The 27,477-nt window shown below is 47.9% G+C and overlaps 1 protein-coding gene across 1 annotated transcript in view; it reads left to right on the forward strand.

Moving 5' to 3' along the window:
* Positions 1-27,477, forward strand: part of C3H10orf90 (chromosome 3 C10orf90 homolog) — a 392,649-nt gene that overhangs the window by 229,110 nt on the left and 136,062 nt on the right. The window contains exon 4 of the mRNA XM_063963768.1: positions 12,390-12,593. Coding sequence (XP_063819838.1) covers positions 12,390-12,593 — 204 coding nt within the window. The remainder of the gene's footprint in view (positions 1-12,389; positions 12,594-27,477) is intronic.

A 27,477-nucleotide genomic window follows, 5' to 3' on the forward strand; every position in this document is an offset into this window, starting at 1 on the left:
TCTCTTACTTCCCGATATGTCAGGAAGCTGAAATATAACATAGGTATTCTTCCGGTGGAAAACAGAAAAACTACGTAATTAGAGTTTTAATAAACCATCGCCTAAGGCAGGGGTGGGGAACCTCAGGCCCGAGGGCCATATAAGGCCCACAAAGCCACTTGATCCGGCCCGTCCAGGCTCACCTAGCCGGGCGCCCACTGAGATTTTGTTACTAGCAGGCGCCTGGCTTCTTACCCTCAGTAGCAGTCGGAGGCAGGAGCTCACTCCTAAGCTCCGGCTTCCGGCTCTGGCAGTGTGCGTGTGCTGCTGTGCGGTGTTATGGGAGAGATGTCATGACTTCTCTCCCATAGTTCTGAGGAGTGAGCAGCCAGGCGGAGGGCAGCTGGTGAGTATTGTGTTTTTTTTCCTTTTAATGTGTGTGTGTAAGCGTCGCTACTAGGGGGCATATCAAATGGGGCATAACAACTGACTGGTGGCATATCTAATGGGGCATAACAAGTGATGGGGCATATCTAATGGGGCATAATAAGTGACTGGGGGCATATCTACTGGGGCATAACAACTGACTGGGGGTATATCTACTGGGGGCATAAATACTGACTGGGGGCATAATTACTTACTGGGGGCATAACTACTGACTGGGGGCATATCTACTGGGGGCAAATTTACTGGGGGCATATCTACTGGGGGCAGGCTCATTTTTAAGTTGATAATTTTTGTATGGCCCCCGAAGGGTTTTATAAATATCCAAATGGCCCTTGGTAGAAAAAAGGTTCCCCACCCCTGGCCTAAGGGGATGAAAAGGGGGTTGACATAATGACATCATTACCGATGCGTGCCTTGCGTTGCGTGAATTATAACGCCCAAATGGACAATCGTATCAACATTTGGATTGCACCTCCAGTGTGTAGAATTTAATAAACTACAAAAATGGTCCTGTCACTTTTTACCGTATCTGCTCCTGAGGTAACGCCAAGAACCATGGATTAATATTTACAGTACTTACATTAAGACGTCTCAAATTAACATCTCTATAGAGTTACCAAATTTTTAACACTCATTTATATTTACAACCGTGAAAATCAGAAACTCCCGTGCGAAGAACGGGTAGAACAGCTAGTCTTTTATCTAAATGCAAAAGCTGACAAGAGACACAGACGCTCATTTGCCTCCAGACACTGTTAAACATCCTTTTTTCTAGGTCCAGCATCACTTAACATTTCAGCATTATTTATGAGTAATGACACTGTTGCCAATAAAATATCAGCTTCTGTACTTCACTTATTGGCCTATGGAGCACCCTGTTGTGTCAGATTTATATGCACATGATTCAGCTGTCTGGCTTTGTCATCATGCAGTATACCTATCACTTGCTCTTGTGGAACACAAATAAGTAAATCTCAACCCTGTCTACAGCTGGCGATGATCAGAGTCCCATTGTGCCAGTGACAAGAGACAATGCGATGATGGGAAACAGAAAGTGGGGTCAACACAACTCTGATTGCGGCCTGATCTCCAAATTGGACCATTCTTTTAGGTCCTCAAATTCTTTAAGGACCCCCTACAGTCATTAGGATGGGAGTTCCAGAGGTGAGACTCTCACTTTTAAGGCATACTTCCCAACTGTCCTGATTTATGCTGGACAGTGCCGATTTGAGGGAGGTATTACTGGCAGGCAGTGGTGCAAGTAGAAAAAATGTCTTATAGGTACTGTGTGCGCGCGCCTTCGGTGCACTCGCCAAAAATGGGTGTGGCCAAATGCCACATGGGGTGTGGTCAATGAAAATGCGGGCGTGATACACATATAGGGGGGCCAGATACACATATGACCCCAATAGTGCCAGATACACGTTGCCCCACAGTCAGGAGCGGATTCTTGCCCGAAACGCCGCATCCTGAAGGGCGCTTCTGCTGCTGTGCCACCTGACACTTGCTGCGCCTGAATGGACTACACCTCCCATCGGCCCCCGGGGCCGCGTCTGAGCAGCTCCGGCGAGGTCGCTCCTCCCCCAGTCACACAGCACTCAGCAGCGGCAGCCGGGGAATGAGGGCAGGAGCAGCCAGGGACTCCCCGTCAGTACAGCAGTTCCCCGCACTCACTACGGAGGGGGTGGACATGGCGGATGACCCTCTGTTCATGTTGGAGAGGCTGCGCTTCCAGCAGGTGGGTGATGCCTGCTCCACAGTCCCCGAGGTCCTATACTCATGTCCTCAGTCATGTCTATACTGTCCAGGGTACAGCTACAGTGGACAAAACTGTAGGGGGCACAACTCTACTGGGGGTACAGCTACAGGGGGCAAAACTACAGTGGGCACAACTCTACTGGGGGTACAGCTACAGGGGGCAAAACTACAGTGGGCACAACTCTACTGGGGGTACAGCTACAGGGGGCAAAACTACAGTGGGCACAACTCTACTGGGGGTACAGCTACAGGGGGCAAAACTACAAGGGGCACAACTCTACTGGGGGAAAATCTACTGGGGTCACAGATACAGGGGGCCCTGGGAACCACAAGGTCTAGAAATGGCCCTGCCCACAGTGCCAGATCTACATTGCCCCACAGTGCCAGATCTACATTGCCCCACAGTGCCAGATCTACATTGCCCCAGAGTGCCAGATACACAAATGCCCCATAGTGCCAGATACACAAATGCCCCAGAGTGCCAGATACACATTGCCCCAGTGTCAGATACACATTGCCCCCCAGTGTCAGATACACATTGCCCCAGTGTCAGATATAAATTGCCCCACAGTGCCAGATACACAACTGCCCCCACAGTACCAGATACACAAATGCCCCCACAGTGCCAGATACACAAATGCCCCCAAGGTGCCAGATATACATTGCCCCACAGCAGGGCCGGCTCCAGGCCTACTAGCACCCTGAGTGAAAACATGTAAAAGCGCCCCCCCCCCCGTGCGCGTGCCGAAGGCGCGCGCTCCAGAAAAACTGGGCGTGGCCTTTTGGAAAGTGGGCGTGGTCTCATAACTTCATATTATTAGACTATAAATAAATATGTTTTGACACCCCCTCTACGCACACAATTAGCAGCCTTACACATAACAGCCACAGTAGTGTTCCTTACACACAATGTCTCCAGTATAGTGTCAGATACACATAATATCTCCAGTATAGTGCCAGATACACAATGTGCAGTGCCAGATAGACATGATATGCCCCCCAGCAGTGCCAGCTACACACAATATGCCCCCCAGCAGTGCCAGCTACACGATAGTGTTCACTTTTTAGGGCAGGGAGGGCACATTTTTAAGTTAGGAGGGCAAAATGATGTACATACTGTAATGCTTGTTGCTCATCTACCTACATGGCAAAGCATGGACAGTGCGCGCCGAAGGCGCGTCGCAAAAATTTAGGGGCGTTGCTTCGTGGGGAAGGTGCGTGGCCACATAATAGTGGCAATTCGCATTACACCACACAGTAGTGCAGTTAATACACACTGCACCAGGTAGAACCTCCTAGACACTTTGCGCCAGGCAGAGCACGTTAGACACTTTGCGCCAGGCAGAGCACGTTAGACACTTTGCGCCAGGCAGAGCACGTTAGACACTTTGCGCCAGGCAGAGCACGTTAGACACTTTGCGCCAGGCAGAGTACGTTAGACACTTTGCGCCAGGCAGAGCACGTTAGACACTTTGCGCCAGGCAGAGCACGTTAGACACATTGCCTAGCCACAAATGCCTAGCGGGAACACTAAATGATATGCTCCCAGCCGTGCCAGCTACACATGACATGCCCCCCAGCAGTGCCAGCAACACGACATGCCCCCCAGCAATGCCAGATACATAAATGGCCACACAGTGCCAGATATGTAGATACAGAAAAGCCTCCACAGTGCCAGATAAATGCCCCCACAGTGCCAGATAAATGCCCCCACAGTGCCAGATAAAAGCCCCCACAGTGCCAGATACAGAAAAGCCCCCACAGTGCCAGATAAATGCCCCCACAGTGCCAGATAAATGTCCCCACAGTGCCAGATAAATGCCCCCACAGTGCCAGATAAATGTCCCCACAGTGCCAGATAAATGCCCCCACAGTGCCAGATAAATGCCCCCAGTGCCAGATAAATGCCCCCACAGTGCCAGATAAATGCCCCCACAGTGCCAGATATGCCCCCACAGTGCCAGATAAATGCCCCCACAGTGCCAGATAAATGCCCCCAGTATGCCAGATAAATGCCCCCAGTGTGCCATATATGCCCCCACAGTGCCAGATATGCCCTTACAGAGCCAGAAATGCCCCCCACAGTGCCAGATATGCCCCCAGTGTGCCAGATATGCCCCCAGTATGCCAGAAATGCCCCCAGTGTGCCAAAAATGCCCCCACGGTGCCAGATATGCCCCCACAGTGCCAGATTAATTTCCCCCCCCAATACCTGCGGCGCTGAGAGGGGGAGGAGTACTGCTGAGCCTGTCCGAGAGCGGGAGTGCGGCCGGGCGAGTGCGGGTCCAGGTGCGGGCGGCCGGGCGGCCACTTGCAGGGGCGGATTGAGATGGAAAACCAGCCCGGGAAATATCTGGAAGCAGCCCTAATGGGGGTGGGGTCTGTTGCGGGGTGGAACCTGAGGGGACGGATTACATTACCAATTTCTAGTGTAAATCATAGGTGTCCCGGATTCACGGGGTGGCAGTGGGTCATATACATGGGATGACATGAGGATATTTATACGGGGTGACATAAACACGGTGTGACACTGGGACATAAACACGGAGGGGGGTTGACAGTGGGACATGCACATGGTCTGCCAGTTCTGCCAGTGCCCCCACCACTGCTGGCCCTGCCATTAGCCACTGACCTAGATGGCCTTCCTAAAGTGGCTGTCTCCCCATCAGCATCCTGCCCTGCTGGTCCCTGGGCTTGATCCGGGAGTTTGGTGGCTCTAGAATGTTCAGAAGGACTGGGACACCAAACTCTTCTGCCCAGTGGTAGCTGTCCTATGTTCCCAGTGGGCCATTCCGCACATGAATACATTCATGCCTTCCCCAGTACAGAGTCAGACACATGCTACCACATACAGTACATACTATACATGTGTCACCCCATACATAAATCACACTCTGATTCATTTCGTATATATCTCACACATGCAGTGCAGCCAAAACATACATGATTCACCAAATGCCCCATAGATACCTGTATTTACAATTTATTTTGGTCAGACACACACAGTATAGTATTTATAACACGCATGCATTCTTGCCCTTTCCATGCATCTTACACACCTGCTTTCCTACACACTGTCTTACTGTACACTACCAATATACAGTATTGCAGATAGCCTGCAGTGCTACCTATGTCAGTCCCTTGCCGGCAGCAATCTTTTACAGTGGCCAAATAAATGACAGTCTTAATTTAATTTTACCTGGCTGGTTGGGAATGGAATTTCTCCAGGAAGGCAGGTTCTTCAAGTGCTGCGCTGCACAGCCAGTGGCTGTGGCAGCTGTCATCTCGCATAGAGTTCAGGAGGCGGAGCTGGCTGGAAAAGAAGTTTAAAGAAGCTGGCGACAGACATAGCTAGGCGGCAGATGAGCATGGTGGGTGGTCTTGGGAACCGGCCATGCTGCAGCTGCACTAAACTCCAAACGTCCCCGCCTCCTCCTTCACAGCCGATGCGGCCAGTGTGAGACACTGACCTAGCTAGTGCGCTGGCTTTCATGCATCCCGGCGGCCGGCCCCATGACACAGAGAGGGAGGGAAGGTTGGCATATCTGAGCCGGCCGAGCACGAAGTGACCCGGCGTCCCGGCATACCAATCCGCCCCTGGCCACTTGTGTGCGCTATGCGCGCTGCGCGGCGCCGGCGTCTGACGTTAGACACCGGCACCGCGCAGCGCGCATATCGCACACACGGCCGGGCCAATGCTGCACGGGGCCGGCTCCAGCTTTGAATATGGTGGCGCCAGCACGCGGCGCCCATTAACATGCCTAGAGCCGGCCCTGCCCCATAGTGTCAGATACACATTGCCCCAGAGTTCCAGATACACAAATGCCCCCACAGTGCCAGATACACAAATGCCCCCACAGGGCCAGATACACATTGCCCCACAGTGCCAGGCACACAGTGCCCCAGAGTACCAGATACACAAATGCCCCAGTGTCAGATACACATTGCCCCAGTGTCAGATATAAATTGCCCCACAGTGCCAGATACACAACTGCCCCCACAGTACTAGATACACAAATGCCCCCACAGTGCCAGATATACATTGCCCCAGTGTCAGATACACATTACCCCAGTGTCAGATATACATTGCCCCACCGTGTCAGATACACATTGCCCCACCGTGTCAGATACACATTGCCCCACAGTGTCAGATACACATTGCCCCAGTGTCAGATATACATTGCCCCACAGTGCCAGATATACATTGCCCCAGGGTGCCCCCCCCCCCCTGCTCACCGCTGCCTCTGTTGCTGCTATGTGAGGGTAGGAGAGCGCAGTGCCTCTCTTGCCCCTCAATGCTCGTGAAGTCCGGTCTTTGATGCTCCTGCGGCGGGTATCTCAAATGAGGCGCCGGTTCATTATCCAATCAGAGCTCACGGACCGGCAGCCAAATCAGCAGCCGCGGTTGCCGGTCCACAAGCTCTGATTTGCTAGCAAACCGGTTCCTCATTGAGATTCGCCCTGCCGCCGCTGCTGGAGACCGCACATCACAGAGAATTGAGGGGCAGGAGAGGCGCTGTGCTCTCCTCCCCTCACACAACAGCGGGATGCAGGTATGGTGGACGGCCCGGCGGTACAGCATACCGGCTGGGAATTTCTTACCGGTACGCTACACCGCCCCGTCCCACCATACTTGCAGCACTGTTGGGAGTTATGTCCCACTATCTGTGTTCCTCTCAATTCTGTCAAGTACTAGTGGGTATTAAAAGGTTGTTTTTAAGGGTGGGAAGAGGAAGTTATAGCTGCCTAATGCTTTGAAAGAGCTACTCACATGTGGTCACTTTTTCGTCACGACTCTAACTAAATTTCACTGAGACAGTAGGTATGATAAAGGGAGTGGAGGCGGATTGGGGTAAAGGCATAGCTACCATAGGTGAAGGGAGTGCAGCTGCTATGGGGTCCAGGGCTGAGAGGAGCCACATTCCCTGTCACAGTTACTGTACATGTGTTATACAGTATACATTTTTCACAATTGGGTGGTACATAGGGGCCCTTACAAACTTTTTCCTTGGGCCTGAAATATTTCAAGATATACCCCTAGACCCAGGGCTGCTGCTAGGGTGATTGTCAACACCCCTGTAAATGATTGTGCCCTCCCTCCCATACATAATAAAGGGAGAGCATGTGCAAAATCTGTAAAAAAATGCATGTTGTCTCACAAGGAAGGAGCGTGGAAGGAGTGTGGCCACACAATAGTACCCACAATTCAAATGCCAAACAGTAGCACAATCGTATTCAAATTACACCGCACATAGTGCCCTTGATTCATATTACAACATATAGTAGTATTTGTTTCAACACACAGTACCCACAGTAGTGTCCTTTGTACACATAACGTCCACAGTAGTAGTGCCCCTTACATTTAATCCCCGCAGAAATAGTGCCGCTTTGAAAATAATGCCCACAGTAGTAGTGCCACACATAATGCCCACAGTAGTAGTGCCACACATAATGCCCACAGTAGTAGTGCCCCACATAATGCCCACAATAGTAGTGCTCCTTCCACATAATGCCCACAAAAGAGGTGCCCCGTAGAAAATAATGCCCACAGTAGTAGTGCCATATATAATGCCCACAGTAGTAGTGCCCCTTACAAATAATGCACACAGTAGTAGTGCCATACATAATGCTCACAAAAGTAGTGCACCTTACACATAATGCCCACAGTAAAAGCGCTCCTTACACTGAACGCGCACAGTAGTAGAGCCACACATAATGCCTACAGTAGTAGTGCCCCATACATGTATCATCCCCACAGTAGTAGTTCCACACATAATGCCCAAAATAGTAGTGCCCCTTACACCTAATGCCCACTGTAGTAGTGCCACACATAATACCCACAGTAGTAGTACCCCATACATGTATCACCCCCACAGTAGTAGTGCCACACATAATGCCCAAAGTAGTAGTGCCCCTTACACCTAATGCCCACAGTAGTAGTGCCACACATAATGCCCACAGTAGTAGTGCCCCATACACTAATATCCACAGGAGGGGAGGGGGGAAAGTGCAACTTACACAGGAGATCAGCGAGACACTGAAGAGCTGTTCCCACCACTTCAACCTGCCGGCGCTACTGCCAAAGGTGCAGCGGGGAGGAGAGGGGGAAAAGAGGAGGGAGGGAGCTAAAGGAACCTTATATGGGAGCCGCACTTCACACTGCCGGCAGCCGGTAGCAACAGCAGAGTAACAGAGCGAGAAGAGCGCCTCTTCAGCCCGGCACCTCCCTGCTTTGCAGTATCTGCTGAGCGGGTTGTGCCAGCTCTGCCTGGACCTGCTCAATGTAATGTGTTATAAAATGAACTATAGGGCATTGTAGTGTTACAAAATACGAACTGGTATACTGTAATGTGGCACAGTATGAAGTTGAGGCACTATAGTGTGACATAGCATGAAATGAGGCACTGTAATGTGGTACAATATGAGGTGGAAGCACGGGATGCGGCGAAATACCGACGCCGGAATCCCGACCGCCACAATCCCGACATATTCTCCCTCCGTGGGTGTCCACGACACCCATAGAGGGAGAATATAATAGTGTGCCGAGCGTAGCGAGGCACCGTGCCCACAGCATGGCGAGCGAAGCTAGCCCGCAAGGGGCTGTGTTCCGCTCGCCACATCTGTCGGGATTATGTGGTCGGGATTCCGGCGTTGGTATTTCGACCGCCGGGATCCCGTCCAGCGGGATTACGTACTGATCCCGGAAGCACTATAGTGTGGCATAATATGAACTGGGGACACTATGGGGGTAATTCCAAGTTGATCGCAGCAGGAAATTTTTTAGCAGTTGGGCAAAACCATGTGCATTGCAGGTGGGGCAGATATAACATTTGCAGAGAGAGTTAGGGTGTGTACACACGGTGAGATTCGGGCTATGCCCGATTCTCACTATGCGACAGGGGCTGGGTCGGCACATAGTCAGTATCGCAAGCACATAATGACTGTGCTTGCGATACTGGCTATGGCCCTCATTCCGAGTTGTTCGCTCGCAAGCTGCTTTTATCAGCTTTGCACACGCTAAGCCGCCGCCTACTGGGAATGAATCTTAGCTTATCAAAATTGCGAACGAAAGATTCGCAATATTGCAAAAAGACTTCTCTGTGCAGTTTCTGAGTAGCTCGAGACTTACTCTTCCAGTGCGATCAGTTCAGTGCATGTCGTTCCTGGTTTGACGTCACAAACACACCCAGCGTTCGCCCAGACACTCCTCCGTTTCTCCAGCCACTCCCGCGTTTTTCCCAGAAACGGTAGCGTTTTTTCACACACTCCCATAAAACGGCCAGTTTCCGCCCAGAAACACCCACTTCCTGTCAATCACATTACGATCACCGGAATGAAGAAAAAACCTCGTAATGCCGTGAGTAAAATACCTAACTGCATAGCAAATTTACTTGGCGCAGTCGCAGTGCGAACATTGCGCATGCGCAATAAGCGGAAAATCGCTGCGATGCGAAGAAATTTACCGAGCGAACAACTCGGAATGACCACCTATGTGCGATTTTGGCTAAGTGTCAATTTTGACTATCTCTTCTATAGAGATAGTCAAAATTGACTTGCCTGTGCAGTCTATCCTTTCTTTCGATGCCGACCGCGCGGGACCGCGCATCGGCATCGAATCGGGATCGCAAGGTGACTGTCACCTTGCGATCTGCACTAACTTTTCTTCCGATTTTGACTATATAGTCAGAATCGGAAGAAAAAATCTCACCGTGTGTACACACCCTAAGATTTGGGTGTGGTGTGTTCAATCTGCAATCTAATTTGCAGTGTAAATATAAAGCAGCCAGTATTTACCCTGCACAGAAATAAAATAACCGACCCAAATCTAACTCTTTCTGCACATGTTATATCTGCCTCCCCTGCAGTGCACATGGTTTTGCCCAATTGCTATCAAAAATCCTGCTGCGATCAACTTGGAATTACCCCCATGGTTTTGCCTAACTGCTAAAAAAAATTCCTGCTGCGATCAACTTGGAATTACCCCCTATGTCATAATGGGAATTGGAGCTACTGTGTGGCACAATGTGTACTGGCAGTTCTACAATGTTACATAACTTGAACTGGGCCAATACTATGGTTCATAAAATAGGGGACCCTTCAAAATACTGCTATGGGGCCCACAAAGTTCTGGCTACACTCCTGGACTTCTATCACAAGTCTTTAAAAGGACAAAGTTCACAGAGAACAGAATGGCTTCATCTAGTGGCACTGTCTCTTGCATCTCTATTTCAGCACAGTGTGCCCTATTGAATTACCCTTTGCAGCGAGCAGATGTGTGCTGCCTGTAGCCCATAATAACTAAGAAGGATGCTTTCATTTTCTAAGCTGAAAAAGAAGAATGATAGCACTGTATAAATTGGTTGACATGTGGCACATTGTTCATCCTATTAAATAAGCCTCTCTGCAAATGATTTACTAACATGTTACAAAAGTGTAACCCTAAAGCTTTCATTAATCTGATACTAGACCGGCCAAAGCTCATTAGTGAGTAATTGCTTTGGGTTACTCCACAGTGTCAGTTTTTCACCCTTACTGAGGGTTACAGTATTTACTATAATTATTACATGCAGCAACACCTAACAATAAATCATACCTGCACTTACAATGGCCGAACTTTCTCTTGACCAATCAAACGTAATTAGTGTGGCAGAAGTGGAAGTAGTGGGTTCAGTATGATTTACCGACGGGCACAATACCAACTGTCATAATCCTGACAGCCAATGGCCTACAGTCAAAATACCGACACGGTCAAAATACCGACAATCATTATGCCAACATGTTCAAAATGCCGACACAGTCAGAATACCGTCATTTGAAATGCCGACGTGTCAAAATACCGGCATGAGTTTTTCTGGGGGGGTTGTGTCAATGTCGACACAGGTCGACATGGACACTGTCTAAGTGTACCGCGTCCCCTCGCATGGCGAGCGCAGCTCCAAGCACGGTGCCTCGCTGCGCTCGGCACACTATTATATTCCCCCTCCAGTATGAACAAGTCTGTTTTGGGGCAAAAATTCCTTAAAAACGCATGTCGGCATTTTGTAGATATGCAATGTGGTGAACCAATATTCAGTTGTGCTCTAAAGTCTTCTATTCCTGATGCAAATCAAAACCGAGTGACCAAATATACCCTTAGCAGTTTTTTATTTATCATTTAGAGGCTCACAGACAAAGTGCAATAGATAGTTTTAGTTATCAAAAAGATAATGGGGGTCATTCCGAGTTGTTCGCTCGTTAAATTTTTTCGCATCGCAGCGATTTTCCGCTTAGTGCGCATGCGCAATGTCCGCACTGCGACTGCGCCAAGTAAATTTGCTATGCAGTTAGGAATTTTACTCACGGTTTTTTCTTCGTTCTGGTGATCGTAATGTGATTGACAGGAAGTTGGTGTTTCTGGGCGGAAACTGGCCGTTTTATGGGTGTGTGCGAAAAAACGCTACCGTTTCTGGGAAAAACGCGGGAGTGGCTGGAGAAACGGAGGAGTGTCTGGGCGAACGCTGGGTGTGTTTGTGACGTCAAACCAGGAACGACAAGCACTGAACTGATCGCAGATGCCGAGTAAGTGTGGAGCTACTCAGAAACTGCACAGAGATGTCTTTTCGCTATATTGCGAATCTTTAGTTCGCAATTTTAAGAAGCTAAGATTCACTCCCAGTAGGCGGCGGCTTAGCGTGTGTAAAGCTGCTAAAAGCAGCTTGCGAGCGAACAACTCGGAATGACCCCCAATGTTAAAGACACAAAGAAGCTTCCATTGTCTGAGCCTGCAATTGTGAAAAAGTGGGTGGAGCTACAGCAGCATGCCATTTATCCATAACTGTAATTCTAACTAGGCTTTGCATTAATACAGCAGGCCACACTGTTTTGTGTTTTAACATGCAGACCATACAGTAGCTTTAATCCATGCAGTGCTACAAACAGTAATTATATAAAATGAGTATGAATAATGAATAACGAAAACAGAAATCCAACAATTCACTGCTGATGTCTTCTATGCCTGTGGCTCAAACAGTTATTCCACTTACACTTATCGGCATGATCTGATGTAGAAGGGAAAAAAAGAGAAATCCCACTGCACAGTATTTTCTGACTCAACACCATGTTCCTCCAATGTAATATTAAGCCAGGCCTCAAATGCATCGCTTTTCTTAAACACTATTTTCTTTTATGGTCTCACTAAGATTAACTGTAAACTTTTATATCTGCAGCCTTGGATTTACTGCAAACGCTGAACAAGGACTCTCTGCCTGCTGGTGAGATTTATGCACAAAAGTATTCCTTGTCGCAGTGCTTCAGTGACCCTGGAGCAGAAAGGTCAAACGCGACAACCTTTAACTTCATATTTGGAAAGCAAATTTCCAACCAGAAAAGGAATAAGCAGAATTCACTTAAGGAAAATATTCCTCCGCAAGGTAAGCTGCCGGTTCGCATCCAGCTATTTCTATATAAACTGTTCAAAATCAGCAGGGTCCATAAACTATGGTCACAACCCAAAAATGGCTCGCTAAGCTGTACAGGAGGATTTTTATGTTCTATTTTGTGTACAGCCAACAGGGCCTTAATCAGGGTTGACACTGCCCTATTGTATTTGGATTGAGTTTGTTTTCAATGCCTCTGTGCCAATTATTTTTAATTCCTGGTAAAAAAAAAAAAAATTAAATAGCGTGTAAAGGAAAATCGAAACAAAAGTGAAAAAGATTAAAGGTGGTAAGTGCCAAATGTGTAATACCCACCGCTATTGGACACTTACATTGAACTCTGGCATGGACAGCAGATAATGTAGAGAAAAATCACTTGTCTCTACGTTACCTGCAAACATCGAATGATTTTGATAAGAGGCAGCATGGATGGTGTAATGGTTAGCAATACTGCCTCACAGCACTGAGGTCATAGGTTCAATTCCCACCATGGCCCTAACTGTGTGGAGTTTGTATATTCTCCCTGTACTTACGTGAGTTTCCTCCGGGTACTCCGGTTTCCTCCCGCAATCCAAAAATATACTGGTAGCAGGGCCGTCTTAACAGCAGTGTAGGCCCCTGGGCACAGCAATTAACTGGGGTCCCTACCAATCCTCCAGCGTTAGGGGTGGGGGGTGCTATCAGCGGCAGCTTTGATGTATGGTGGGCGGTAGGTGGTGTTCTATCTCCCGCTCAGCATGTAGGACCTGGAGCAGTAATTTCTGATAATTACTACTTTACTGCACAGATGGTTGGAGATGGGGTCGGAGGGAGAACACTAAACTGTTGAAGGGGGCATTGGGCTGAATGAAGTGGCCTGGGTACATGACTTCCAGATTGGTAGGGGGTGTTTAATATGTAGATGAGGGGTGCATAGTCTAGTGGGCTTAATATTCATTATTTTCTGGTGGGAGGGCAGCTTGCTTGACTGCAGATATCTCAATTTCCTAGAAACAGATTTAAAAATCTAGAGAGTCCCACCTTTCAGGAGGTACTGGGGACCTGGGGATCAGAGTTCAGGAGCCGGAGCAATCCAGCGCCGAAAATACAAAACTGCATATGATATTAGGCGTGTGGAGCTGGAGCAGCTGCTGGAAGGCTGGTTTCTCTGGTTCTGGGCATAGTAGAGACAAGCAGCCAGTGTCCACTGAAAGGGGAGAGTCCCAGCTTTTGAAGAATACCCTCAGAAAAACTGTAAGTCAGACAGAATCCGAGATATCTGGCTGGGAAGAGCAATTAACAGGCATGGATGGGGTCCACTGCTTTGATATTGGATATCTCCAGTTCCGCAGGGCCGATTTTCAAAATTCTGGTAGCCCTGGAAAGAGGGGACCCTCAGCTATCAGATTAGGGCCCTTTTACTCCTGGGGCCCTTGGGAAAGTGCCTACTGAGCCCATACGAAAAGACGGCCCTGACTGGTAGGTTAATTGGCTCCCAACAAAATTGAACCCCAGTGTGAATGTGTGTGCGTGTACATGTGGTAAGGAATATAGATTGTAAACTCCACTGGGGCAGGGACTGATGTGAATGGCCAAACAGTCTCTGTAAAGCACTGCAGAACATGTGTGCACTACATAAATATTAGGGATGAGTGGGTTCGGTTCTCTGAGAACCGAACCCCCCGGACTTCACGTCCCGAGCCCGGATCCAAGTACAGCTCGGGACTTCCCGCCAGACTCGGAAACCAGAACGAGGCAAAACGTCATGATCCTGCTGTCGGATTCTTGCGGGTTTTGGAGTCCATAAGCGTCGCCGCCAGTTTCACTCCAGTCCTGGAGAGTATAGCGAGAGGACGTGTCTCTCTCCTCAGTGTCTGTCTGTGCGGGAAAGTGGTGTGGTGACCTGCTCTTATGTGTCATTCCAGTGCTGTGTTGTCCAGTGGTAGTGTCTTGTGCTGTATCAGTCCAGTCACAGTGGTGTGTCCTGTGCTGCCATAAGCCCAGTGCTGCTGTATAAGTCCAGTCCAGTGGTGCTGTCTTGTGCTGCATCAGTCCAGTGGTGGTGTCCTGTGCTGCCATATGTCCAGTGGTGGTGTCCTGTGCTGCCATATGTCCAGTGGTGCTGCTGTATAAGTCCAGTGCAGTGGTGCTGTGTTATGCTGCATCAGTCCAGTGGTGGTGTCCTGTGCTGCCATATGTCCAGTGGTGCTGCTGTATAAGTACAGTGCAGTGGTGCTGTGTTGTGCTGCATCAGTCCAATGGTGGTGTCCTGTTCTGCCATAAGTCCAGTGGTGGTGTCCTGTACTGCTATAAATCCAGTGGTGCTGCCATATAAGTCCAGGTGTACTGCCGTATTAGTCCAGGGGTACTGCCGTATAAGTCCAGGGTTACTGCCGTATACGTCCAGTGGTACTGCCATATAAGTCCAGTGGTACTGCCATATAAATCCAGTGGTACTGCCATATAAATCCAGTCCAGTGGTACTACCGTATAAGTCCAGTGGTACTGCCATATAAGTCCAGTGATACTGCCGTATAAGTCCAGTCCAGTGGTACTGCCATATAAGTCTAGTGGTACTGCCATATAAATCCAGTGGTGCTGCCATATAAATCCAGTCCAGTGGTACTACTGTATAAGTCCAGTGGTACTGCCATATAAGTCCAGTGATACTGCCGTATAAATCCAGTCCAGTGGTACTGCTGTATAAGTCAAGTCCAGTGGTACTGCTATATACCGTAAGTCTAGTGATACTGGCGTATAAGTCCAGTGGTACTACCATATAAATCCAGTTGTACTGCCGTATAAATCCAGTCCAGTGGTACTGCCGTATAAGTCCAGTGGTACTTCCGAATAAGTCCAGGCTAGTGGTACTGCCATATAAGTCCAATCCAGTGGTACCACCATATAAGTCCAGTGATACTGCGTATAAGTCCAGTGATACTGCCCTATAAGTCCAATCCAGTGGTACCGCCGTTTAAGTCCAGTGATACTGCCGTATAAGTCCAGTGGTACTGCCATATAAGTCCAGTGCTACTGCCATATAAATCCAGTGGTACTGCCGTATAAATCAAGTCCAGTGGCACTGCCGTATAAGTCCAGTCCAGTGGTACTGCTGCATAAGTCCAGTCTAGTGGTACTGCCATATAAGTCCAATTATACTGCCGCATAAGTCCAGTGATACTGCAGTATAATGTCCAGTGGTACTTCCGTATAAGTCAAGTCCAGTGGTACTGCCGTATAAGTCCAGTCCAGTGATGCTGCCGTATAAGTTCAGTGGTGCTGTCCTGTGCCGCATATTGTTATATAACTCCAGAAAAATAATGGAGAACAAAAGTTTGGAGGATAAAATAGGGAAAGATCAAGAACCATTTCCTCCTACTACTGCTGCTGCTGCAGGGAGTCGATGGTCATCCCAGAAGGGAAGTCGGAGGACCACTTGTACTACTTCAACTAAGCAATTGACTGACCAACAGTGCTTTGTGAGGAAGATGAAAGATGACAGCAGTCATCCTGTTGCAAAGTGGATAACTGAGGCCTTGACAGCTATATTGGTGTTAGACGTGCATCCGGTATCCGCCATTAGTGCAGTGGGATTTAGACAATTGATGGAGGTAGTGTGTCCCCAGTAACAAATCCCATCTAGATTCCACTTCACTAGGAAAGCGATTCCCAGACTGTACAGGGACATTAAGAAAAGTGTCCTCAGTGTCTTGAAAAATGCGGTTGTACCCAGTATCCACTTAACCACGGACATGTGGACAAGTGGAGCAGGGCAAACTTAGGACTACATGACTGTGACAGCCCAGCAGCAATAACAACAGAGGCACCAGTAGCAGCATCTAACAAACGCCAGCTTGTTCCTATGCAGGCTACGCTGTGTATCACCGGTTTCCGTAAGAGGCACACCGCTGACATCCTCTTACGGAAACTGAGGGACATCATCGCACAATGGTTTACCCCACTTAAACTCTCCTGGGGATTTGTGATATTGGACAACGCCACCAATATTGTGCGTCCATTACATCTGATCTGGGCAGATTCCAGCACGTCCCATGTTTTGCACATACAATTAATTTGGTGGTGCAAAATTTTTTGAGAAATGACGGGCGTGCAGGAGATGCTGTCGGTGGCCCGAAAAATTGCGGGCCACTTTTGACATTTAGCCACCTCATGCCACTCCTAGATGGGCCAGGTGTTTGTGCCTCACACTTGTGTCGCTTAGCTTAGTCATACAGCAACCTCGGTGCACCTCTTTTTCTCCTTTGCATCATGTGCTGTTTGGGGACTAGTTTTTTTAAGTGCCATCCTGTCTGACAATGCAGTGCCCCTCCTAGATGGGCCAGGTGTTTGTGCCTCACACTTGTGTCACTTAGCTTAGCCATCCAGCTACCTCATTGCACCTCTTTTTCTTCTTTGCATGATGTGCTGTTTGGGGCCTATTTTTTAAATCTGCCATCCTGTCTGGCACTGCAGTGCCACTCCTAGATGGGCCAGGTGTTTATGTCGCCCACTTGTGTCGCTTAGCTTAGTCATCCAGCGACCTTGGTGTAACCTTTTGGCCTAAAAACAATAGTGTGAGGTGTTCAGAATAGATTGGAAATGAGTGGAAATGAATGTTATTGAGGTTAATAATTAGTGATGAGCGGGTTCGGATCCTCGGAATCCGACCTGCCCAAACTTCACCTTTTTTTTACACGGGTCCGAGCGACTCGGATCCTCCCGCCTTGCTCGGTTAACCCGAGCGCGCCCGAACGTCATCATCCCGCTGTCGGATTCTCGCGAGACTCGGATTCTATATAAGGAGCCGCGCGTCGCCGCCATTTTCACACGTGCATTGAGATTGATAGGGAGAGGACGTGGCTGGCGTCCTCTCCGTTATAGTAGAACACAGAGTGACTTAGTTAGTTATAATTGTGGGGAGGATTGGGGACGGGGAGCAGCTGTTAGGGAGTACAGTGCAGGGTTTTGATTATACCACCAGTGAGTTTAATCCTTTGTTTCTCTGCCTGAAAAAAACGCTCCGACCACCATATCTGTGCTCACTCAGTGTGCTGCACTGCTGCATGATATATCTGTGCTGAGTGCACTGCTCTGCTCACACTGCCTAATTGTGGGGACTGGGGAGCAGTTATAGCAGGAGTACAGTGCACAGTTTTGCTGACAGTGACCACCAGTCCAGTATACGTTTGTCTGTCTGAAAAACACTCCTGTGTTTTTTTTTTCTTCATACTAGTTTAGCAGTCTGCTGACAGTGTCCACCAGGTCCGTTATACAGTATATTATATATATAAGCAGCAGTACGGTAGACCACGGCTGTACCTACCTCTGTGTCGTCAGTGCACTCGTCGTCCATAAGTAATATAATACTATACTATCCATCCATCTACATTGTATACCTGTGGTGTTTTTTTTTTCTTCATACTAGTTTAGCAGTCTGCTGACAGTGTCCACCAGGTCCGTTATACAGTATATTATATATATAAGCAGCAGTACGGTAGGCCAGGGCTGTACCTACTTCTGTGTCGTCAGTGCACTCGTCGTCCATAAGTAATATAATACTATACTATCCATCCATCTACATTGTATACCTGTGTTGTTGTTTTTTTCTTCATACTAGTTTAACAGTCTGCTGACAGTGTCCACCAGGTCCGTTATACAGTATATTATATATATAAGCAGCAGTACGGTAGGCCACGGCTGTACCTACCTCTGTGTCGTCACTCGTCGTCCATAAGTAATATAATACTATACTATCCATCCATCTACATTGTATACCTGTGGTGTTTTTTTTTATTCTTCATCCTAGTTTAGCAGTCTGCTGACAGTGTCCACCAGGTCCGTTATACAGTATATTATATATATAAGCAGCAGTACGGTAGGCCACGGCTGTACCTACCTCTGTGTCGTCACTCGTCGCCCATAAGTAATATAATACTATACTATCCATCCATCTACATTGTATACCTGTGGTGTTTTTTTTTTCTTCATACTAGTTTAGCAGTCTGCTGACAGTGTCCACCAGGTCCGTTATACAGTATATTATATATATAAGCAGCAGTATGGTAGGCCACGGCTGTACCTACCTCTGTGTCGTCACTCGTCGTCCATAAGTAATATAATACTATACTATCCATCCATCTACATTGTATACCTGTGGTGTTTTTTTTTTCTTCATACTAGTTTAGCAGTCTGCTGACAGTGTCCACCAGGTCCGTTATACAGTATATTATATATATAAGCAGCAGTACGGTAGGCCACGGCTGTACCTACCTCTGTGTCGTCACTCGTCGTCCATAAGTAATATAATACTATACTATCCACCCATCTACATTGTATACCTGTGGTGGCTTTTAGTTGTGCGCAAAATATGGAGAACAAAAATGTGGAGGTTAAAAAAATAGGGAAAGATCAAGATCCACTTCCACCTCGTGCTGAAGCTGCTGCCACTAGTCATGGCCGAGACGATGAAATGCCATCAACGTCGTCTGCCAAGGCCGATGCCCAATGTCATAGTACAGAGCATGTAAAATCCAAAACACAAAAGATCAGTAAAAAAATTACCCAAAAATCAAAATTAAAAGCGTCTGAGGAGAAGCGTAAACTTGCCAATATGCCATTTACGACACGGAGTGGCAAGGAACGGCTGAGGCCCTGGCCTATGTTCATGGCTAGTGGTTCAGCTTCACATGAGGATGGAAGCACTCATCCTCTCGCTAGAAAAAAGAAAAGACTTGCGGCAAAAGCACAGCAAAGAACTGTGCGTTCTTCGAAATCCCAAATCCCAAAGGAGAGTCCAATTGTGTCGGTTGCGATGCCTGACCTTCCCAACACTGGACGGGAAGAGCTTGCGCCTTCCACCATTTGCACGCCCCCTGCAAGTGTTGAAAGAAGCACCCGCAGTCCAGTTCCTGATAGTGAAATTGAAGATGTCAGTGTTGAAGTACACCAGGATGAGGATATGGGTGTTGCTGGCGCTGGGGAGGAAATTGACAAGGAGGATTCTGATGGTGAGGTGGTTTGTTTAAGTCAGGCACCCGGGGAGACACCTGTTGTCCGTGGGAGGAATATGGCCATTGACATGCCTGGTGAAAATACCAAAAAAATCAGCTCTTCAGTGTGGAAGTATTTCAACAAAAATGCGGACAACAGGTGTCAAGCCGTGTGTTGCCTTTGTCAAGCTGTAATAAGTAGGGGTAAGGACGTTAACCACCTCGGAACATCCTCCCTTATACGTCACCTGCAGCGCATTCATAATAAGTCAGTGACAAGTTCAAAAACTTTGGGCGACAGCGGAAGCAGTCCACTGACCAGTAAATCCCTTCCTCTTGTAACCAAGCTCGCGCAAACCACACCACCAACTCCCTCAGTGTCAATTTCCTCCTTCCCCAGGAAAGCCAATAGTCCTGCAGGCCATGTCACTGGCAAGTCTGACGAGTCCTCTCCTGCCTGGGATTCCTCCGATGCATCCTTGAGTGTAATGCCTACTGCTGCTGGCGCTGCTGTTGTTGCTGCTGGGAGTCGATCGTCATCCCAGAGGGGAAGTCGGAAGACCACTTGTACTACTTCAAGTAAGCAATTGACTGTCCAACAGTCCTTTGCGAGGAAGATGAAATATCACAGCAGTCATCCTGTTGCAAAGCGGATAACTGAGGCCTTGACAACTATGTTGGTGTTAGATGTGCGTCCGGTATCCGCCGTTAGTTCACAGGGAACTAGACAATTTCTTGAGGTAGTGTGTCCCCGTTACCAAATACCATCTAGGTTCCACTTCTCTAGGCAGGCGATACCGAGAATGTACACGGACGTCAGAAAAAGACTCACCAGAGTCCTAAAAAATGCAGTTGTACCCAATGTCCACTTAACCACGGACATCTGGACAAGTGGAGCAGGGCAGACTCAGGACTACATGACTGTGACAGCCCACTGGGTAGATGTATTGCCTCCCGCTGCAAGAACAGCAGCGGCGGCACCAGTAGCAGCATCTCGCAAACGCCAACTCGTTCCTAGGCAGGCTACGCTTTGTATCACCGCTTTCCAGAATAGGCACACAGCTGAAAACCTCTTACGGCAACTGAGGAAGATCATCGCAGAATAGCTTACCCCAATTGGACTCTCCTGGGGATTTGTGACATCGGACAACGCCAGCAATATTGTGAGTGCATTACATCTGGGCAAATTCCAGCACGTCCCATGTTTTGCACATACCTTGAATTTGGTGGTGCAGAATTATTTAAAAAACGACAGGGGCATGCAAGAGATGCTGTCGGTGGCCAGAAGAATTGCGGGCCACTTTCGGCGTACAGGCACCGCGTACAGAAGACTGGAGCACCACCAAAAACACCTGAACCTGCCCTGCCATCATCTGAAGCAAGAGGTGGTAACAAGGTGGAATTCAACCCTCTATATGCTTCAGAGGATGGAGGAGCAGCAAAAGGCCATTCAAGCCTATACATCTGGCCACGATATAGGTAAAGGAGGTGGAATGCACCTGTCTCAAGCGCAGTGGAGAATGATTTCAATGTTGTGCAAGGTTCTGCAACCCTTTGAACTTGCCACACGTGAAGTCAGTCAGACACTGCCAGCCTGAGTCAGGTCATTCCCCTCATCAGGCTTTTGCAGAAGAAGCTGGAGACATTGAAGGAGGAGCTAAAAACAGAGCGATTCCGCTAGGCATGTGGGACTTGTGGATGGAGCCCTTCATTCGCTTAACCAGGATTCACGTGTGGTCAATCTGTTGAAATCAGAGCACTACATTTTGGCCACCGTGCTCGATCCTAGATTTAAAACCTACGTTGGATCTCTCTTTCCGGCAGACACAAGTCTGCAGAGGTTCAAAGACCTGCTGGTGAGAAAATTGTCAAGTCAAGCGGAAAGCGACCCGTCAACATCTCCTCCTTCACATTCTCCCGCAACTGGGGGTGCGAGGAAAAGGCTACGAATTCCGAGCCCACCAGCTGGCGGTGATGCAGGGCAGTCTGGAGCGACTGCTGATGCTGACATCTGGTCCGGACTGAAGGACCTGCCAACGATTACTGACATGTCGTCTACTATCACTGCATATGATTCTCTCACCATTGAAAGAATGGTGGAGGATTATATGAGTGACCGCATCCAAGTAGGCACGTCAGACAGTCCGTACGTATACTGGCAGGAAAAAGAGGCAATTTGGAGGCCCTTGCAGAAACTGGCTTTATTCTACCTAAGTTGCCCTCCCTCCAGTGTGTACTCCGAAAGAGTGTTTAGTGCCGCCGCTCACCTTGTCAGCAATCGGCGTATGAGGTTACTTCCAGAAAATGTGGAGAAGATGATGTTCATTAAAATGAATTATGATCAATTCCTCCATGGAGACATTCACCAGCAGCAATTGCCTCTAGAAAGTACACGGGGATCTGAGATGGTGGATTCCAGTGGGGACGAATTAATAATCTGTGAGGAGGGGGATGTACACAGTGAAAGGGGTGATGAATCGGACGATGATGATGAGGTGAACATCTTGCCTCTATAGAGCCAGTTTGTGCAAGGAGAGATTACTTCTTTTTTGGTGGGGGCCCAAACCAACCAGTCATTTCAGTCACAGTCGTGTGGCAGACCCTGTCGCTGAAATGATGGGTTGGTTAAAGTGTGCATGTCCTGTTTATACAACATAAGGGTGGGTGGGAGGGCCCAAGGACAATTCCATCTTGCACCTCTTTTTTCTTTCATTTTTCTTTGCGTCATGTGCTGTTTGGGGAGTATTTTTTGGAAGGGCCATCCTGCCTGACACTGCAGTGCCACTCCTAGATGGGCCAGGTGTTTGTGTCGGCCACTAAGGTCGCTTAGCTTACTCACACAGCTACCTCATTGCGCCTCTTTTTTTTCTTTGCGTCATGTGCTGTTTGGGGAGTATTTTTTGGAAGGGCCATCCTGCCTGACACTGCAGTGCCACTCCTAGATGGGCCAGGTGTTTGTGTCGGCCACTAGGGTCGCTTAGCTTACTCACACAGCTACCTCATTGCGCCTCTTTTTTTCTTTGCGTCATGTGCTGTTTGGGGAGTATTTTTTGGAAGGGCCATCCTGCCTGACACTGCAGTGCCACTCCTAGATGGGCCAGGTGTTTGTGTCGGCCACTTGTGTCGCTTAGCTTAGCCATCCAGCGACCTCGGTGCAAATTTTAGGACTAAAAATAATATTGTCAGGTGTGAGGTGTTCAGAATAGACTGGAAATGAGTGTAAATTATGGTTATTGAGGTTAATAATACTATGGGATCAAAATGACCCCCAAATTCAATGATTTAAGCTGTTTTTTAGGGTTTTTTGAAAAAAACACCCGAATCCGACAAAAAAAATTCGGTGAGGTTTTGCCAAAACGCGTTCGAACCCAAAACACGGCCGCGGAACCGAACCCAAAACCAAAACACAAAACCCGAAAAATTTCCGGTGCACATCACTATAATACAGTAGGATTAAAATTACCCCCAAATTCTGTGATTTTAGCTGTTTTTGGGGGGGTTTCAAAAATCCTCCAGATCCAAAACCAAAACCCGAAAGGGTGGTTTTGGCAAAACCAATCCAGATTCAAAACACGAGCGAGGATCCAGATCCAAAACCAAAACACAAAACCCGAAAAGTGTCGCCGCACATCTCTATAAATATCTGGTAATAAATAAATAATAAGAGAAGCAGGAAAAGCTATAGTGGCATGTTAAGTGGTGCCATAGTACAGCTCCCTGATAGTGCTGAGTTAATGTTGATCAACTAGATAGACACAGCTCTATTGAAAAAAACGAAACATTAATCAGATCTGTTTAGTCTGTATAATAGCTAAGTCATACTTGCCGTCTCCCTGGCCTTCTCTGGGAGGGGTCAGTCAGGTTGGCCCAGCTGGGGGGCGTGTCATGGGAAACTGGACAGCGCGATAAGCATGATGACACAAATGCATCATCATGATATGGTTCAGTACAGCATCTTCAGCCGCCCAGGTCGCCTACTTTTGCTCAGTAAGTGGTCCGCTCCAGGCAGATGGCAGCCAACTCCGGAAGACTTGCCCACTCGTCTTGGCGGCCAGGAGCACCACATGATTTTCGAGAGCCTCCTGGCCATTCCAGAAGAGTCAGCAAGTGTGCTGTTAACAGTTATCGGTGCACAATGATGCCTGTGTACGGGGGCTGGCGTGGAAATACAGTCTTCCTTCATTACAAAACGGATTCTTTCAGTAGATCGCTATTGTCCTGTGATTTTTGAGTAAGAGCATTGGAATTTAGTGAAAATATGGCTATATTGTGTGTGTAATTATCAGACTGTGCATGTAACATCTGGAATGTTCTCACCCAAATGATCAGGGTCAGACTCTTCCTCCATATGCAGGCACAGCAGCGACGATTGGTGGAAATCCTGATCTCTGAACCTTTTTAATTTCTATTCTCTCAGCTCTGATCCCCACTGACACCCCAGTGACTTTGCTGAAAGTCTCTGTCAATCTAATCTCTGTCACCCTAATCTCAAAGTGTCTTCACTCAGCCTTGATGTCCCCACCTCACAAGAAGGTCACCACTGCACTTTTTCTCCTCACACCAACTGCCACTCGAAAACATCTGCTCCCCAACTGCCGCTCCTCTTCCATCAACTGTCTCTTGGTTTCCAGCCGACCTATCAGAGGGCCCCTCTCTGCTTGTCCATGTGCAGAAAAGCACAATGCTGTGCAGCAGCTGTAATACTATGGGGTCTATTTATTAACATTATTTTTACTAAAATAATGTGAAAAACTGTGTTTTGACACTCTTTTCACATTATTTTAGTATCACCTGAATGTATTAAAGGGCACTTGGAGGTGTTTTCATAAAAAAATTCTCCAAACTCTTTAATTCTCATTTTTTTTAGTAAGCCACATCGCATTCCCCATATTTATAATGGGAAATGCGATGTGGCCGAATTTACGGGGGGGGGGAATACCGCAGCGAGCCCTTTGATAATTTTGCCAGCTCAGGGCACCACTGCGACGTACACCCTTGGTGATCAGCTATGTGTGTCTGATGGACACACAATCTGATCACAGTGTAATAAAAAAAAAAAACATACTTACCATTCCAGGGAGCCAGTGTCCACTGCTCCGGTGAGCGCTGCCGGGCGCTGGGACCTCCATAAGCTGCACCGTGACCCCAGTGCAGTAAAGTGATGCTGCAAAGTGGCAGTGCACTTTACAGCATCGGGGGTCACAGCACAGAAGAAGGACCCGGCGCCCGGCAGCTTCCTGGAGCAGCGGACACCGGCTCCTGGGACTGGTAAGTATAAAATCCGTGGTGGTGGTGGCTTTTTGCTTGCGGGGGTAGTAGTGACGGGGGGAGACCCGGCGGCGGCGGCATGTGCGCTGCAGGACATTGGGGTATTTTTTTTACAAAAAATACCCCGATGGTGCTGCGGAGAGGCATCGCAGGGGGAGAGCTTACCCGCAAGCTCTGTCTCTGCATGCGATAATTGATACATCAAGACAATGTACTTAATTATCGCAGTGTGAGTTTGGTCTAGTTTATCACCTGTCATCCGCATCATCAGATGCGGATGGTGATAAATAGGCCTCTATACCACAGTTAATAGGGGTATCACACAGGCATATAAAAATGTCTTCTGTCTCCTTTCTCAGAGAGAGGGGTAACAGGTTTTGTCTCCATAACAAAGAGGCATAATCTGACCATATTGCTACAATTAATACTCTTATTACTATGCAAGGTTCCCAGGACTATTTAGGATCAGACATCTTGATCTCTGTGTACTCTGTGCAATAGAAAAAGGAATTGTCAACGAGAAAATGGAAAAATGTGTATAATTAAGAAGGTGCTTGAAATATAGAGGCTGCACAGATTATCAGGTTAACAACATACAGTAAGAAAAATAATGTTCAGAAACAGAGTAAAATTGCTTTTGGTTAAAACTTTGGTAAAAACACGTGTGAAACACTAGGGGAAAACTACACATCACTTGCTGTACTGTTGACATTTATGTTCAAGGCGTAAACACAATTTTCAGTGGGAACAAACTACTGCAATTTGTTCTATTGATTTGACAATTAACATACAAAAGATATGTTGCAGCATTTAAAATTCTGAATTGACTTTATTGTATAAAACTGAACACAATCATACAAAACTAAAATATATATATATATATATATATATATATATATATATATATAATATACCAACAAATGTAAAACCACAGCACTCACCAGTCACCCCAGAAGCGGGGTGCAGTGTCTGCACTCACCACTCATATGGTGGGGTGCATGTAGCCCATGGCCACCTACTTAAAAATATACAAACAGAAAGTTCAGTACTCACCAAAGCAAGCTCACTTATTTTCACAACGTCAATAAATAAATGATGGGGGTTTAGTTAGTGAATTGGCCAATGCACTGAAGCCTGCAAACCGCTCGCCAAGGTACCCCACCTTCATGCAGGTCCTACACTATCACAGAGTCTCAAAATTAAAACCTATTCACTAACTAAACCCCCATCATTTATTTATTGATGTTGTGAAAATAAGTGAGCTTGCATTGGTGAGTGCTGAACTTTCTGTTTGTATATATATATATATATATATATATATATATATATATATATATATATGGTATCCGGACTATCGGTCGACACCAATTAGGTCGGCAACCAATAGGTCGACACCCATTGGTCGACAGTGGATAGGTCAACACTAGTAATAGTTCGACATGAAAAAGGTCAACGTGACAAAAGTACGACATGAGTTTTTCACTTAATTTATTGGACCTTTTTCATACTATCCACGTGGACTACGATTGGGAACGGTAACCTGCGAGCGAAGTGAGCCATGCAAGGGGACGCCGTGACCTTTTGACCTGTCAACTTAGACCCTGTCGACCTAGAGACCCTGTCAACCTAGTTACTATCTACCGTCCATACCACACCCGCACCTGCTGGGGGACCTGGAAAATGTGACTTGCTTAGGGTATATACTTGCCCAATTTTGAACTCTCTCCTCCAGGAGAAGCCATGAGGAGAGATGCAGCTTACTAGAGATGGGGGTGGGAACCATCGGTATATGCCACTAGGCCCCACCCTTCACAAGAATGCCGCAAATTGCAGGTCACTTGGTAGCAGGCGGGGACAATATTGCGTGATTTTCATAGAAATATGTATATTGACCCTGCCCACTAACCAGTTTGCGGAATTATCATGTCCCCATTATGCCCACTTCCTGAGGCCTACTCTTTTGGCAGTGTGGGAGAATACCAGCAAATTCTGTAGTCTCCCACACCTTCCTGGAGAGGTGGGCAAGTATGGGCTGGGGTCCTCACACACTGTGTTGGGGGTATTAAACCCTCTAAAAGATTGTGTTATATTTATAGGAATTATTCTATGGCGCCGAGTACACTGTAGTTGTGCTAAAATATTGGGCCTAATTCAGACCTGATCGCTGCTGTGCATTTTCGTACAGCAGCCGATCAGGTATGAATTGCGCATGCGCTGGCGCATGCCAGACAGCCGATGTCCATCTCAGCCCAGTGATCGCCTCTGCCTGATTGACAGGCAGAGGCGTTCGTTCACTGGGCGGAAGGGAGCGGGCCGGCGGCGTTGGGCCGCCATTTTAGGGGCACGGTCCGGGCAACGCAGGTGTGCCCGGACCGCGCGGAGGGCGAGCCACGGCAGCTGCGTGGTGTCACACGCAGCCGCTGCGACCCGGACAGTGACGGGTAGCTCCCTGCCAGCGCGCAGGAGCTGCACTGATAGGTAGCTACTCTTCAGGTACAAAAGAATCGCAGCCGTGCGATGCATTTATACCTGTGCAGAGGGGAGGGGGGTAGGACCTGACATGCTGGGCGGGACCTTGCATGTCTGAGTAACTGATCGTAGCCGCATGGCTACGTTCATGTCTGAATTTGTCCCATTGTCAA

This window comes from Pseudophryne corroboree, chromosome 3 (genome assembly GCF_028390025.1).
Source record: "Pseudophryne corroboree isolate aPseCor3 chromosome 3, aPseCor3.hap2, whole genome shotgun sequence".
Lineage (NCBI taxonomy): Eukaryota > Metazoa > Chordata > Amphibia > Anura > Myobatrachidae > Pseudophryne > Pseudophryne corroboree.